The sequence below is a fragment of the Solanum pennellii genome, chromosome 5 (assembly GCF_001406875.1).
Source record: "Solanum pennellii chromosome 5, SPENNV200".
Lineage (NCBI taxonomy): Eukaryota > Viridiplantae > Streptophyta > Magnoliopsida > Solanales > Solanaceae > Solanum > Solanum pennellii.
In genome coordinates this window covers 35160172-35177209 of record NC_028641.1, presented here as the reverse complement: position 1 = coordinate 35177209, position 17038 = coordinate 35160172, and the positions used below count along the sequence as shown (strand labels likewise).

The window sequence follows — 17038 nt, the reverse complement described above, 5'->3', positions numbered from 1 at the left end:
GAGTTAATAAAAACAAAAAAAAGATTCAATGCAGGCTATCATGCAATAAATCAGTTTGAGTCTTGCTCTACCTCCTCGTATTAAATGTTCTAAATTGAGTTCTCATGGGGATGGCCTAGTGATTGTGGCAAGGAACTTTGAGGTGCTTTTGAACAGAGTGCATCACTCACAATGAGGTCCAACTACTACTGCTATTGCTGATGTTAATGCTCTATTTGTTTTCTAAAGTGAAAGAAAGGAAAAGGACTAGAAGAGGCCTGTTAGTTTTTGTAATGGAGAAATAAAGCAAGAGGCTCAGATGATGTCATGGGGCTTTCAGTTCTTTTTGCCAAGCCATAGCTACAAATATTCAGAAATTCAGATCGCCCCGACAAGATACCAGCTAGAAAACTCTAAGGTCTTCCAACCAAACTTGAGCCATTGGAAGACTAGGCTCACTAAAAGTCTAAGGAAGATACTACTCTAACCAAAATTACATACTATTTTCATGTTGAAATGATTATGTCCACTGTACTCAGATGACAAATCATTTGCAGCATATCCTCATTGAAGACTGTGACAGACTGAAACTTGTAGATCGAATTTAGGATTAAAAGGGTATGTGCTTGTATTGGTGGGAAAATTTTTGACATCCCTGCATCATGTGTTCCTCGTTTTTTAAAGTACGTTATTTCTCTGAGGTTTTATCACCTAGAACGTTTACATCTAACCACAAATAGCATTTTAAAACATAAGTGGAAGTAGTAGAGTAGTTCTCGTAAGTTAGAACACACTAATTGATTAATCACAAGAATTGTGACAAAAATAGATCTTTTTATTAAATGAATTAAAGAAGTGTTACCCGTATGACAGCCATCCACCAAGCTATGTCCTTTCACTGCCTAGTTCAAGCTTATCCCATCAGATCCATTGAGGGCAACCACTCTTCAGGTCCATAGGATCTTCTCAATTCCATATGCATGAAAATAAGGGCATCCATCATCAGTTTACCAAGTCTGGAAGCTGCTTCCGTTGCATATATCTGATGAGTACCCCAAAGCTTCTAGCTCTGTGGATGATACAAGGGTTGCTTTCCTGATTAGCCAATGTTCTGAAAAAAGAACACAACCTAGACCAAGAAAAAAAATACTCAATTAACGAAAAGAGAACATAGAAGGCACTATCAGGAGATGAGTGAACCAAGCTGCAACTCCCCACGACTCTCAGAAGCACAGAAGTTCAATGCTTTACACAAGATTCTAGAGATTCCTTCTCACCATTCTAAATAAATGCCTCTTTAACCAGAAGGACGGAAGATTTAAAATCCTGGAAAGCAAAAGAAAATAGCTTTTAGTTACTAGTTCAAAAATTATTTCATATTGGCAATTCCTTATACAGTTCATAATCGTAATAAGTTCCACAAATGCACCTGAAGGAAGACTAGGCAGACATCTGAGGGAGCATTTGATGAAAGTCTCCATCTTAAATACTACAGTTCTCCATACTGCACTAATGCCCATTTCTCGAACAATGATACGTTGATAATGAGCTCATCTATAATCCTTTTCAATATGTTGAGGGTGAAGACTTGTAACTCCCACCAAATCTCAGTAGCCCAGAAATTCAAAGCTTTTATACAAGATCTCAGAGCTTCCCTTTCACCATGATTAAAAGATGCCTCGTTCATCAGAAAGACAAAACATTTAAAAATCTGGAAAAGCAAAAGAAAACAGCTTTGAGTTACCAGTTAAAAAAATACTTCACATTAGCAATCCCATATATAGTTCATGATCGTAATAGGTTTCACAAACGCACCTAATCTTGTCTTTTAAGAGAGTAGAGGTGTAGGTTCATATAAACAATGAGTTTAAGAAGATAGGGAATTTTTGCTTTATTAGACATAAATTTGTGCATAAGCTGTGGATAATTCCTCATCATAGCAATGGTTATATAACACATAGAACTTTCAAACACGTCCTGGCGAGCATTCAAAGAATTCAGTATCCCGGAGTAGTATGGCGGAACAACACCAACATAGTTTCTCATTGACAAAGAACACATAAAAAGGGACCTTACCAAATTACCTCAAACATCATGTTCAATAGTCTAGCCATTGGAGCTTTCGGATCCTTCTCATAGTGTTCCACCCAATTCTTGGTCTTTTCTCAAATAAAAGCGACTAGCTAGAAGCTCCTTTTCTAGGATAGTAAGTTTAGCACTCCATGGTGATGATGCAATGAATGCCTTCTCCCTTCAACATTAATTCAAAAAGCCTTGTCGATTTCATAGTATGGGAAGTGCATGAGTGATGAATTTCTCCAATTCAAGTTCCTTATTCATGTATTTCTCAACAAAAGAAGGAATATCCGAACGAGGTGTAAAATTTCCAAAGAAGGTTACTTTGATAGTACTTCCATTAAAAAGTTCAAAAGTGTGTCTTGAACACAGCTTCCTTATGGGGTACATACCAATAAGGACAGCCACTACCACACCTGAAAATTAATAACGACAATGTTCGTTAAGATTATTATATAAATAATAATATACAATTAAGGAAATTTGATGATAGAAAACATACATCATGGACAATTCAAATGCTGAAATCATAGCATAAATATGGCCAGTACACTTCACACTCAGATCGAATTTGCAATCAGTCATCTCAGCAATTACCTAATCAAATAATCAAAATTCAAGAAAAGATGATCAACTATGACTCACGACTGTCTTTTTATTCTTTCGCAAAATGATCCATTAAGAGAAGTAGATATTAGTACCTCTTGACCTGGTTTACTTTAATCCTTCGAGTTCACAAACTTTGTCACACAAAATTTCTTAGCTGTAAAATAGAAGTAAAATGAATGAATTAGTTGCTTTTCTATATAAGATAATGGATCGAGAATGTGTAAGGCACTAGTTAATTACCTTACTGAAATCAGCTAGCATTTAAATCGACACAAATTATCCTTGAAGCACTAGCAATTTTTGCTCCGTCTGCAGCCTGACCAAAAGAGATTAGATCATAATTAGTAAGATTAACATATATATGGATTAAAAAACAAAACAGAACATGATTATTTGAAGTGACTTCTTTTTGGGACTGCGAAGGCACAACTAAAGTGACTTTTAAAAAAGGATTGAGTATTTCTTATGGAATAATCAGATAAGGCCTTTTGTGGCTATGCATGTTGCTCCCTAAGTGATCAAAATGCTACATGAATGCCCTTCCCATATACCTTGGAAGTCACTGGTAGAAAAGAGACATCAAATGGAGAAGGCAAGCCAGCTTATTTGACCATTCGACCATATTGATGTATTTTTAGATCTTGAAAAAACTAGATTCATGAACGATTAGCAAGTTAAGGACCGATTTGTTTGCACCAATACTCTAATACTGTTGCAAGACTGGTACTAGAGCATGGTTGAGACCAATGTGAAAATGCAAATGCCAGATCCACAATATTTGGAAATGGGAGACACCAGGCCTAATTGAACAAATACACAAAAGAAACCTATTGAAAATGCTCCTAATACAAACACTTCCTTCATAGATCCCTTGTAGCAACATCCTTACTTAAGCAATTCTTCTTATCCTAATTTTTTCTTAGTTGAAGTTCCTATATTCTCTTAGTTGAAAACAGAATACACCTAACATTGGGAACTGCCTCAGCATCTAATAAGTTAAGATACAAAAATACATTATAAGAGAGATTAAATGGAACAATCCTCAATTTCAAAATAAAAATCCACTAAGACTTTAGGATATCTGCTGGTCTTCTTCCACACAAATCCCAATAAAGATAAATGTTCCCAAATGTAAAGTGTAGCATTCTTCTTCCTTTCTATTTTAATCTTATATTAGGAAAATTAAGAAACGAACTACAGATGAATGTTTCAAACAACTGTAAATAACTTACTCTTTATCAAAAAAATGAATATTTCAGATAACTCTATCCTCGACTTACTGTTAAAATTGAAGAAAGAAATCAAGAAAAAAGACTCTTATCAAACAAACAAAACATCCAGGCTATCTCATATTTTTTACTACAGATCTTTAAAATAGCAATCAGTTAAACATAGACAACTCAACCAATAGATACTAATTTACTAGAAAGGGTAAAAATTTGTCTTTGAAAATGACAAGACATGATAAGAGCAAGTGAGCTTAAGGATAATAGAGCATACCTTCACCTTTTGGTGAGTGTCTTAAACAGTTTCACCATCCTTCCTCTTCCTCCATTGGTGACCATTTTATGTGAAGTTCTTTGTGCTAGGTCTGCCCGAGATCGATCTCTTCCGAGGGAGAAGGTCAACTTAGCTGACTGGGCAATGAATTTGCAAGAGAAGAGATAGATGGAACATATCATAGATCCCGACCTTCTAGGCAATGTAAGACCAGATTCCTTCAGCAAGTTTGGAGAAACGCAGTGAAATGCAAATTCCATCTATTGGTGAGGTGCTAAGGAATTTGGAGAATGCACTTCATCTCCAAGAGCCCGTCATTCAAGAAAACAGTACCATCCCTATTGGCGAGCTATCACTGCAAACATGCAGATGCGTGTGAAGAAGAAGAAATCCAATAACCTAAACTACTAGCCAAAGATGTTGAGTATTGGCAAAACTACAGAAAAATGAATTTTTCAAACTACAGTATACCCACCCAGTCATCAAAACTTCTGGAGTTCTTGAAAGTCTCTGCAAGATTCTTTTTTTTTTATAACCGAGAAATCCGCCTGTGACCCGCTCTTTAGACCAATCATAGCCTTCTAAACTCAGTGGATAATAGGCCCGCCCTCTACCCCTCTCCACTTAAATTCCGGGCTTCACTTTGCATGGTGTGGGGCTCAAACCTGCGACACCACCTTCTTCCACTCGAGCTAAGCCTTGGAGGCAGTCTGTGCAAGATTATTATGCAAGCTTTCGATGGAAATTTGCCTCGATAATTGAAGATCATCCAACATTTTAAAGTTTACAAGCAGTGAATATTCAAACATCACCATCCTGTAACAAGAAAGATTGCACATTTAACAAAAATGCATCAGTACAACACATAGTCCCCTTCAATTTATTAAGGTGCTACATCAACTTCTTTTATTGCAGATTTAAGTTTGAGAGGCTGAGCTAGGAGAGGCTGGAGCAGACAAATGTTTTAATGACATTAACAGGCTAAACTAAGATTGGGGATGGAGAGATACACATAACTTTACATTAAAAGTGATGCAATAGCTCTGAAAATCACTGAACATTATTCAAATTATTTAACCGATTCTGTCATAAAATAAAAAAATTANCATAAAATAAAAAAAATATACTTCATATGCTCTCTATTTGAGTTAATAAAAACAAAAAAAAGATTCAATGCAGGCTATCATGCAATAAATCAGTTTGAGTCTTGCTCTACCTCCTCGTATTAAATGTTCTAAATTGAGTTCTCATGGGGATGGCCTAGTGATTGTGGCAAGGAACTTTGAGGTGCTTTTGAACAGAGTGCATCACTCACAATGAGGTCCAACTACTACTGCTATTGCTGATGTTAATGCTCTATTTGTTTTCTAAAGTGAAAGAAAGGAAAAGGACTAGAAGAGGCCTGTTAGTTTTGGTAATGGAGAAATGAAGCAAGAGGCTCAGATTATGTCATGGGGATTTCATTCTTTTTGCCAAGCCATAGCTACAAATATTCAGAAATTCAGATCGCCCCAACAAGATACCAGCTAGAAAACTCTAAGGTCTTCCAACCAAACTTGAGCCATTGGAAGACTAGGCTCACTAAAAGTCTAAGGGAGATACTACTCTAACCAAAATTACATACTATTTTCATGTTGAAATGTAATGTCCACTCTACTCAGATGACAAATCATTTGCAGCATATCCTCATTGAAGACTATGACAGACTGAAACTTGTAGATCGAATTTAGGATTAAAAGGGTGTGTGCTTGTATTGGTGGTAAAATTTTTGACATGCCTGCATCATGTGTTCCTCGTTTTTTAAAGTACGTTATTTCTCTGAGGTTTTATCACCTAGAACGTTTACATCTAAGCACAAATAGCATTTTAAAACATAAGTGGAAGTAGTAGATCGTAAGTTAGAACACACTAATTGATTAATCACAAGAATTGTGACAAAAAAAGATCTTTTTATTAAATGAATTAAAGAAGTGTTACCCGTATGACAGCCATCCACCAAACTATGTCCTTTCACTGCCTAGTTAAGCTTATCCCATCAGATCCATTGAGGGCAACCACTCTTCAGGTCCATAGGATCTTCTCAATTCCATATGCATGAAAATAAGGGCATCCATCATCAGTTTACCAAGTCTGGAAGCTGCTTCCGTTGCATATATCTGATGAGTACCCCAAAGCTTCTAGCTCTGTGGATGATACAAGGGTTGCTTTCCTGATTAGCCAATGTTCTGAAAAAAGAACACAACCTAGACCAAGAAAAAAAATACTCAATTAACGAAAAGAGAACATAGAAGGCACTATCAGGAGATGAGTGAACCAAGCTGCAACTCCCCACGACTCTCAGAAGCACAGAAGTTCAATGCTTTACACAAGATTCTAGAGATTCCTTCTCACCATTCTAAATAAATGCCTCTTTAACCAGAAGGACGGAAGATTTAAAATCCTGGAAAGCAAAAGAAAATAGCTTTTAGTTACTAGTTCAAAAATTATTTCATATTGGCAATTCCTTATACAGTTCATAATCGTAATAAGTTCCACAAATGCACCTGAAGGAAGACTAGGCAGACATCTGAGGGAGCAGTTGATGAAAGTCTCCATCTTAAATACTACAGTTCTCCATACTGCACTAATGCCCATTTCTGGAACAATGGTACGTTGATAATGAGCTCATCTATAATCCTTTTCAATATGTTGAGGGTGAAGTCTTGTAACTCCCACCAAATCTCAGTAGCCCAGAAATTCAAAGCTTTTATACAAGATCTTAGAGCTTCCCTTTCACCATGATTAAAAGATGCCTCGTTCATCAGAAAGACAAAACATTTAAAAATCTGGAAAAGCAAAAGACAACAGCTTTGAGTTACCAGTTAAAAAAATACTTCACATTAGCAATCCCATATATAGTTCATGATCGTAATAGGTTTCACAAACGCACCTAATCTTGTCTTTTAAGAGAGTAGAGGTGTAGGTTCATATAAACAATGAGTTTAAGAAGATAGGGAATTTTTGCTTTATTAGACATAAATTTGTGCATAAGCTGTGGATAATTCCTCATCATAGCAATGGTTATATAACACATAGAACTTTCAAACACGTCCTGGCGAGCATTCAAAGAATTCAGTATCCCGGGGTAGTATGGCGGAACAACACCAACATAGTTTCTCATTGACAAAGAACACATAAAAAGGGACCTTACCAAATTACCTCAAACATCATGTTCAATAGTCTAGCCATTGGAGCTTTCGGATCCTTCTCATAGTGTTCCACCCAATTCTTGGTCTTTTCTCAAATAAAAGCGACTAGCTAGAAGCTCCTTTTCTAGGATAGTAAGTTTAGCACTCCATGGTGATGATGCAATGAATGCCTTCTCCCTTCAACATTAATTCAAAAAGCCTTGTCGATTTCATAGTATGGGAAGTGTATGAGTGATGAATTTCTCCAATTCAAGTTCCTTATTCATGTATTTCTCAACAAAAGAAGGAATATCCGAACGAGGTGTCCAGTTTCCAAAGAAGGTTATTTTGATAGTACTTCCATTAAAAAGTTCAAAAGTGTGTCTTGAACACAGCTTCCTTATGGGGTACATACCAATAAGGACAGCCACTACCACACCTGAAAATTAATAACGACAATGTTCGTTAAGATTATTATATAAATAATAATATACAATTAAGGAAATTTGATGATAGAAAACATACATCATGGACAATTCAAATGCTGAAATCATAGCATAGATATGGCCAGTACACTTCACACTCAGATCGAATTTGCAATGAGTCATCTCAGCAATTACCTAATCAAATAATCAAAATTCAAGAAAAGATGATCAACTATGACTCACTCCTGTCTTTTTCTTCTTTCACAAAATGATCCATTAGGAGAAGTAGATATTAGTACCTCTTGACCTGGTTTACTTTAATCCTTCGGGTTCACAAACTTTGTCACACAAAATTTCTTACCTGTAAAATAGAAGTAAAATGGATGAATTAGTTGCTTTGCTATATAAGATAATGGATCGAGAATGTGTAAGGCACAAGTTAATTACCTTACTGAAATCAGCTAGCATTTAAATCGACACAAATTATCCTTGAAGCACTAGCAATTTTTGCTCCGTCTGCAGCCTGACCAAAAGAGATTAGATCATTATTAGTAAGATTAACATATGTATGGATTAAAAAACAAAACAGAACAAGAAGGTTATTTGCAATGTGAAGAATACTCACAATAAGGCCTACAGCTCCTAGTCAAAAAATAGCCACACTTGAATCTTTTGTGGGTTTAGCAACATTCAAAGGTGCTCCAAGACTTTCAAAAACATCTGCAAATAAAGGAATGAACATCCTATCATCAGCATGTGTAAATCATCTCAATAGATATACACAAAAAGGATTCAACAGTGAAAATATAATTAGAATAGAGTAAAGAGGAATTCAAGCAAGCAAGCACAACAAAACAAAACTAAACTGACTAGTATAGCTTCTGATGGATGGTTCATTCCTTGAATAGGATGTGAGTCACCTTCAATGAGCAGGATTATTTGAAATGACTTTTTTTTGGGACTGGGAAGGCACAACTGAAGTGACTTTTCAAAGAGGNTAAAATGGATGAATTAGTTGCTTTGCTATATAAGATAATGGATCGAGAATGTGTAAGGCACAAGTTAATTACCTTACTGAAATCAGCTAGCATTTAAATCGACACAAATTATCCTTGAAGCACTAGCAATTTTTGCTCCGTCTGCAGCCTGACCAAAAGAGATTAGATCATTATTAGTAAGATTAACATATGTATGGATTAAAAAACAAAACAGAACAAGAAGGTTATTTGCAATGTGAAGAATACTCACAATAAGGCCTACAGCTCCTAGTCAAAAAATAGCCACACTTGAATCTTTTGTGGGTTTAGCAACATTCAAAGGTGCTCCAAGACTTTCAAAAACATCTGCAAATAAAGGAATGAACATCCTATCATCAGCATGTGTAAATCATCTCAATAGATATACACAAAAAGGATTCAACAGTGAAAATATAATTAGAATAGAGTAAAGAGGAATTCAAGCAAGCAAGCACAACAAAACAAAACTAAACTGACTAGTATAGCTTCTGATGGATGGTTCATTCCTTGAATAGGATGTGAGTCACCTTCAATGAGCAGGATTATTTGAAATGACTTTTTTTTGGGACTGGGAAGGCACAACTGAAGTGACTTTTCAAAGAGGATTGAGTATTTCTTATGGAATAATCACTGGTAGGGAAGGGATATCAAATGGAAAGGTTAAGCTAGCTGATTTGACCATTCCACTATATTGATTTAATTTAGATCTTGAAAAAACTAGATTCATGAACGATTAGCAAGTGAAGGACCGATCTCTTTGCACCAATACTTTAATACTGTTGCAAGACTGGTAGGAGAGCATGGTTGAGACCAATGTGAAAATACAAATGCCAGATCCAGTCTTTGGAAATGGAAGACCCCAGGCCTCATTGAACAAATACACAAAAGAAACCTATTGAAAATGCTCCTAACCCGAACACTTCCTTCGTAGAGCCCATGTAGCAACATACTTACTTAAGCAATTCTTCTTATCCTAATTTATTCTTAGTTGAAGTTCCTATATTCTCTTAATTGAAAAGAGAATACACCTAACCTTGGGAACTGCATCAGCAGCTAATAAGTAAGCTACAAAAATATATTATAAAGAGAGCAATAAAATGGTACAATCCTCAAACTTAAAAAAAATCCACTAAGGCTGAAACAGAAGAAAGACTTTAGATATCTGCTGGTCTTCTTCCACACAAATCCCAATAAAAATAAATGTCCCAAATGTGAAGTGTAGCATTCTGCTTCCGTTCTATTTCAATCTCTTTTTAGGAAAATCAAGAAACGGACTATAGATGAATGTTTCAAACGACTGTACATAACTCTTTATTAAAAAATGAATGTTTCATCTAACTCTATCCATGACTTACTATTAAAATTGAGGAAAAAAATCAAGAAAAAGGACTCTTAATCAAACAAAAACAACATCCAGGCTATCTCATCTTTTCACCACAGAGCTTTAAATATGCCATCAGAAAAACATACACAACTCCAACAATAGATACTAATTTACCAGCAAGTGAGCTTAAGGACAATAGAGCATACCTTCACCTTTTGGTGAGTGTCTTTAATAGTTCTTTAACAGTTTCATCAGCATCCTTCTTCCTCCAATGGTAACCATTTTATGCGAAGTTAAAGTGCTAGGCCTGCCCGAGATCGATCTCTTCCGAGGGAGCAGGTCAACTTAGCTGACTGGGCAATGCATTTGCAGGAGAAAAGACAACTGGAACATATCATATATCCCGACATTCTGGGCGAAGTAAGACCAGATTCCTTCAGCAACTTTGGAGAAACGCAGTGAAATACTTAGCTGAATCTGGTGCACAGGCCATCTATGGGTGAGGTGCTATGGAATTTGGAGAATGCACTTCATCTTCAAGAGCCCGTCATTCAAGAAAATACTACCATCCCTATTGGCGAGCTATCACGGCAAATATGCAAATGTGTGTTAAGAAGTTGAATTCCAATAACCTAAACAGTAAGCGAAAGAAGTGGAGTGTTGGCAAAACTACAAAAAAAAAGAATTTTTCAAACTACAGTATACCCACCCTATCATCAAAACTTCTAGAGTTCGCAAAAGTCTCTGCGAGATCTTCCTTTTTTGTTTTGATAACCGAGAAATCCGCCTGTGGCCCACCCTTTGGACCAATCATAGCCTTCTAAACTCAGTGGATAATGGACCCGCCCCTCTACCCTTCTCCACTTAAATATCAGGCTTCACTTTGCATGGTGTGGGCTTGAACCTGCGACCTAAGACTCAAATTCATCCCCTTTTTCCACTCGAGCTAAGCCTTGGAGACAGTCTGTGCAAGATCATTATGGAAGATTTCGATGGAAATTCGCCTTGACAATTGAAGATCATTCAACCTTTTCAAGTTTACAAGCAGTGAATATTCAGCATCACCATCCTGCAACAACAAAAAGTGCACATTTATAAAAATCCATTCAATTTGTTGAGGTGCTACAACAACTTCTTTTATTGCAGATTTAATAATAGTTGTTAGGTATAGGTGCTTTTCTTCTAGTATAGAATAGCTAACCTTGAAGATGCTAAAATCTCTCAAATTGAAAACATCAGGTGGAAAAATTTCGTGAGAAAATATGTATCAATATCTTCAAAATCGAAAAATGTGGAAAAACTAACCAAGTTAAGAAGTGTAGCAAGAATTTCAGGTGGGATATTTGGAGAAGAAAATGTCATTTCTAAACTCCGTACTAGCCTCACTAAGTTGTGACCAGCAACTAACAAAACCTGCAGCAAACAGCTCTCGCCCAACAAAAAGGCTGCAAACATTCAACATTAGAAAAAAGTAAGACAACTAGAAGCGCTTACTTTTTTTTAGAAAGTCTTTAAGCTATTGTTTCTTTTTCTAATGAACAATGAAACAGAGGTTTTGTATTATTTATTTTTTTGAGATAAAGGTATCCTGATAAGGATGAGGATGTTGAAGAGGTAATACCTGTAGTTGAGCCAGTGTTGTACATGTTCTTATTGCTGGACTAGGTGATTCTTTCAAAAGTTCAATGTTGAAATGCCTATCCACTCTGCCCAATCATCTTTAGTACTCTGTTGATAAGCCTCACTGGCGGTACACAATCTGCTGCAATCATTGACCTACACAAAAATTATCTTATCAAGAACAAATTTAGTATAAGCCTTTATATTGTCATAGTAGTGATAGGGAGAACCCAAAAAATCAATGCAGATCTGCAACCTATGTTTAACCATAATCTTAAGAATAGAAGGAATAAAAATGGTGAAGTCCTCTACAAGAGCATGAACTAGTCAACAAAGTGCAACAATAGCATCTTTCCTGAGCTCTTCTTCGTTCCTGTGTATGGAAGGGAGCACCCACAATTTATCAACATAAACTTAAAGAAAGTATTGCAGAAATTACATCGTACAAAGCCTTTATCAGGTTCAATAACTTACAATTCAGTCTGCTTAAGTATTAAAATAGAAAGGATTAGGTCGAAAACGATAATCTAAAATCCCATGAGTACTCGAAAACAGGAATAGTAGAATCGTCTTGCAATTGTTCATGACATAAGGAAAGGAATTGCATTCAAAATGAAGTTTGGACAGACATGAGAAAAAATCTTGCAATGTTGACTGAAATTGAAACACTAATTTAATGATTTTAAACTTTAATGTTTGATTCAGCATTTTCCAGCGATTTGTGTCAAATTAGTGGATGACCTTCAGTAAAAGGAAGCAGAAGCTGCAATTAGTATACACTCCAAGGCAATAAATCAAAGTTCAAGGTTCACTTCTATATAAATGTGTCTGAGTGAAGATACATATGGGTCAGAATTTGATATCTGAGAGTGTACTCACTAGAGCCAACATCAAAACTGACAAACAGTAGATCTTGTCGTTTCATTTGTTATCTATTGATTTGAAGAAAATAAGTCTCATATATTCTGATTGATATTAATGTGAAGGAGAAAAATCAGACCCTCCAAAAGAAGCTTCAAGTGATGCACAAGCGAATATAAGAAAACAAACAATCAAATGGAAACAATGACACTTAGAAACATTCCCTTTAGTCCCTTATACACCAACATGAACACAAGGTATCAATCTTGTAAGAGTTTTGGTTGCACCACGTCTTACTTTTACTGAAGCGTCCACTTTAAAAAGCCAAAATATGTGCAGAAAGAAGAAGATGCATATGCTTATCTAATGTCCCAACACCTTAGGGCCTAAATATTAAACCATATATCATACACCTTAAACCTTAGAGCCTAAACCCTAAACCATGTGGCCTAAACCATAAACCACGTTTTACTTCTACTGAAACGTCCACTTTAAAAAGCCAAAATAAGTGTAGAAAAAAAGAAGATGCATATGCTCATCTAATGTCCCTACACCTTAGGGCCTAAATACTAAACCATATATCATTAACCTTAAACCTTAGAGCCTAAACCCTAAACCATGTGCCTAAACCATAAACCCAAAACCTTAAACCTTAGGGTCTAACCCACAAAATCTAAATCTTAAGCCTAATCCTTAAACCCTAAACCTTACTGCTAAAACCCATAACCCGAAACTCAAACCCAAACCCAAACCCAAACCTAAACCTAAACCTAACTGTAGGGGCTGAAATCTTAACTGTAACCTCTAAACCCTAACCCTTAAGGCCTAAAATCTATCCCTAAACTCTAAATCCTAAGTCTTAGATCAAAGTCTAAACCTTTGGGCCTCAACCCTAAACACTAAACCATATACCCTAATGCCTAAACCATAAATCTTAAAACATAAGCCCAATACCTTAGGGTTTAAACCCTTAACCCTATACTTTAGGTCCTAAGCCCTAAACCTTAAAGCCTAAACCCTAAACCATAAATCCATCGCGCCCCATTTTTCCAGAATTTTTCTCTCTCTAGATTTTCACTCTCCTCGCACACGCTCTCTCTCACAACGGCTGAATCACCTCAATCGCCCAGCGCCGCAGCGGCGCGTGGGCCGCTGGCAGCCGTCAAATGGCCGCCGGACCAAACCCAAAAGGAGCGCCTTCACGTAGGCTCCTTATCCCAGCATAGCACGCTCCAAGACCAATCTCAGAACGCTTCGAAATTGCAGGTGAAAGATGCGATGGAACCTGCTGTTGTTGAAGGGGTGTTCGTCGAAGATCGCGAAAATATTTCCCCAAGGATTTCTGGATGGAATCGAAAGGAATCAAGTAGGGGAATGAATTCCCCTCATCAGGATCTACTACAAGTCAAAAAATTACCCATTTCTACCGTCCCAATCGCCCAGAATCGAGAGGCGATTTTTGAAGAAGTCGCGATGGAATCGCCGGAGTTGCGCACCCATATTCGAGCCACTTCCGGTCAAATTCGAAAGGATTTGACCACTGGGGTTTGTTCCCCCAAGGACGAGGCAACTCTCAGCCAAGTCTCGAAGCAGATAGACTGCGGAATCGACGGCGGCGAGAATTCCGGCGACGCTTCAGCTCCAATCGCCGGAATCAATGGACGTTCGTCGAAAGAGCCTGACTCTCAGGCCCTAAACATTCAAGTAACAGGTTTAGTCAATCATCCTAATAGTGGGATCATCAACAACAATAATCCATCACCCTCCACCAATCGCAAGTCCAATGTTCATCCTGGACGACATGAAAGTGCAGGGGACACTTCGAGTGGTGTTCGAGGAGAGGAACGAGATGTCTCTGCAATTGTTCCTCACTCAATTGAAGCAAAAACAATGAGTAAAGGAAACAGCAATCACCAAGGGGAAGATTCAAACAAACAACAGGGCAATAACAAGGAAAACATGGCCACACACTCAGCAGCATCAACAACAGGAACTTCCAATTTTTCTTTTGCCAAGACAGGTACCTCATCACACCTAACTCCTAATCTTAATGCAGGTAATGCTCAAAAGATGCATAGCCAACAAGACAATGGTGGAAGAGAAGGGAAAGCAATTGAGCAAAGGCATGAACAAGTTAAGGAAAACTATGATCAATCAGATAGGTACGAGCAGCAAGCTGTGAAAGAAAAGAAGAACTTCGAAGGAGCCAAATTAGATCAAGGACAAGGGAATAGTGGGAAGCAAAATGATCAAACCAAGCACAACTATAAGCAAGGGGGAGGAAATTCTGATAATCAACTTAACAGGGCAAGGGAGGAGTATCACACCAACTTCCCCAAAATCTCCAATAATTTTTCAAGGTATGATCCCAAACTTCAAACTGATAGTATTAACAAATAGACTGGCCAGGCTGATCAGGTCATTACTAGAGATACAAATAACCATCAACAGGGCCAACAATCTAATAAAAACAACAAAAATGAGCAAAATGCTGAACCTACCCCCTACACAGTGATACAATCGTTTGCTGCTAGGTTGAGGTACAATCAGGCGCAAAATGATACTCCTATTACATTAAATGAGCCTGTTCATACGACTAGACAAGGATTTCCGGCTGTGCTTATTGATGAGAATGATTACTATGTTAAATTAGCGGAGATTTGTAAATATACACTTGTGGGCAAATTTACTAACACTATGCCTAGAATGGAACAAGTTAGGAAAAGCTTTATTCTGCAAACACAACTGATGGGAGGTGTCAAGATCACACACTACAATTCTAGGCACGTTTACATTGACCTGGATAATGAACTTGATTATCAAACCGTTTGGACAAAACTGAAAATGAACATTGAAGGTCAAGCTATGAGAATACAAGCTTGGACCCCTGATTTTACTCCGGAAGAGGAAACACCGGTTGTTCCTATTTGGGTGTCTATTCCAGGCCTGCCTTGGCATTGCTACAACAATGTTTTCCTAACAACCATCTTGGAAAGTATTGGGAAAGTGTTGTTCTTGGACTCACCTACATCTCAAAGAACTAGGGGCAGCACTACTAGAGTTAAAATACAGGTGGATCTTACAAAAGAAAGACCTTCCCACGTTTGGCTAGGATTCAAACATTCAAACCCCAACAAGGGAAGATGGTTAAAAGTTGAATACGAAGGGATTCCTAGTTACTGTTTTTATTGCAAACACCAAGGTCACAAGGATGAAGAGTGCACAATCAAAAGAAGAGATGAGGAAATAAAGAAAAAAAATGAACTGGAGCTGGGAAAAAACAGCAAAGAAAGGAGTTCTGAAAATTTACAAGAACAGGGGAGGAATGCTAAAGAAGAGACAGCAAAAACAGCAAACCAATCAAACAGCAATCAAAAGGGAGGGAATGGGAAGAATGATGATCAGAATCAGGCAAAAACACAACTGACAGGTCAACAACAAAAGAAAAATATACAAAGTCAAGAGGAGCAGGGGCAGCAAGAGGATATACAAGAAGAACAGTGGCAAATACAAAAGAGGAGACACCAAAAAACTCAAGAACAAATCACCTCCAAAGCAGTGTGGAGACCTATCACTCCTCCAATGAAAAGAAACAGTGACAGCCACCAACAAGAGCAAGGAAATGCAGGTATAACTATCCTTCCAACTCAAAATATTTTTACAACTCTTGAAAAGCAGGAAAAGCAACACACAGGGCAGGAGGGCAACAGGAAAACAGCAGATCAGTTAAATCAAACCAGAAATGGGAACTTTACTGATCAACATGTCAAGAACAATCCAAATAAATACAAGACACCAACCCAGCAGGTTGCTGATAAAAACAAAAATAAGAACTCAGGTATTGACTTATCTCTCCCAAAGCCCAAAACCCCCAAGTTTATTAATGTTGATGCTGGTATTACTGCTGAAGTTGCTGGAGGTATGGATGGGGGGTGTCAGGAGATAGCCACTAACTTGCAGGAAGGGGATACCAAAGGGGGGGAATTTGCCTCATGTTATGCATGAGGGGTTGGCTTATGACCTTAGGACAGACCATAGAGCCCCTAAGGATGCTGAGAACAATCACAAACAGAAAGAAAAATTACAACAGCAAGTTCAGAACAGTGACAACAGGAAACAGAATGCCAAAGAAAAAATAAAGGAACAAGTTGAAAAAAAGAAGGACAAGGACCAAGGGAAGCAAAGTGTTACTATGGTTAATGAAAACACTCCTAAGAGTAAGAATAAGCCTAGTAAACAAAAAAGAGATGCTGCAAAAAAGAGGCAAAACAAACAGCAAGACAAGGATAAGGAACAAGAGCATGAAGTAAGGGAAGAATTATGTAACAAATTTGTAATGGTTGATGATAACCAAGGCTTGAATATTCTTCCCTTACAAATTCAGTACATGACTCCCAATTCTTCAGATCCTCCGGATAAGATGCAACAAAAGGGTAGGTTTAGTCCTGAACCTATCTTGGA

At 37.3% G+C, this 17038-nt stretch overlaps 1 protein-coding gene across 16 annotated transcripts in view; it reads right to left on the bottom strand.

Moving 5' to 3' along the window:
- LOC107020446 (serine/threonine-protein kinase TOR-like) overlaps positions 1-17038 on the bottom strand; it is a 34391-nt gene that overhangs the window by 11277 nt on the left and 6076 nt on the right. For 6 of the 16 annotated variants that reach the window (XR_003578643.1, XR_003578642.1, XR_003578644.1 and 3 more), the window contains exons 1-19: positions 10806-11035; positions 10303-10678; positions 9005-9099; positions 8827-8902; positions 8056-8117; positions 7857-7951; positions 7363-7770; positions 6708-6989; positions 6556-6604; positions 6142-6407; positions 4640-4980; positions 4165-4519; positions 2905-2980; positions 2757-2818; positions 2558-2652; positions 2064-2471; positions 1409-1690; positions 1257-1305; positions 842-1108 (exon numbers count right to left, since the gene is read on the bottom strand). Coding sequence is in view for 1 of the 16 variants with exons in the window: in XM_015220811.2 (XP_015076297.1) it covers positions 11043-11165; positions 11402-11541; positions 11718-11742 (288 nt within the window). In the remaining 15 variants the exon portion in view is untranslated. Of the gene's footprint in view, positions 1-841; positions 1109-1256; positions 1306-1408; positions 1691-2055; positions 2472-2557; positions 2653-2756; positions 2819-2904; positions 2981-4164; positions 4520-4639; positions 4981-6141; positions 6408-6555; positions 6605-6707; positions 6990-7354; positions 7771-7856; positions 7952-8055; positions 8118-8203; positions 8280-8381; positions 8495-8826; positions 8903-9004; positions 9100-10302; positions 10729-10805; positions 11166-11401; positions 11542-11717; positions 11873-17038 lie in introns of those variants that run through there. The other 10 variants (XR_003578641.1, XR_003578640.1, XR_003578646.1 and 7 more) reach the window with 10 other exon arrangements.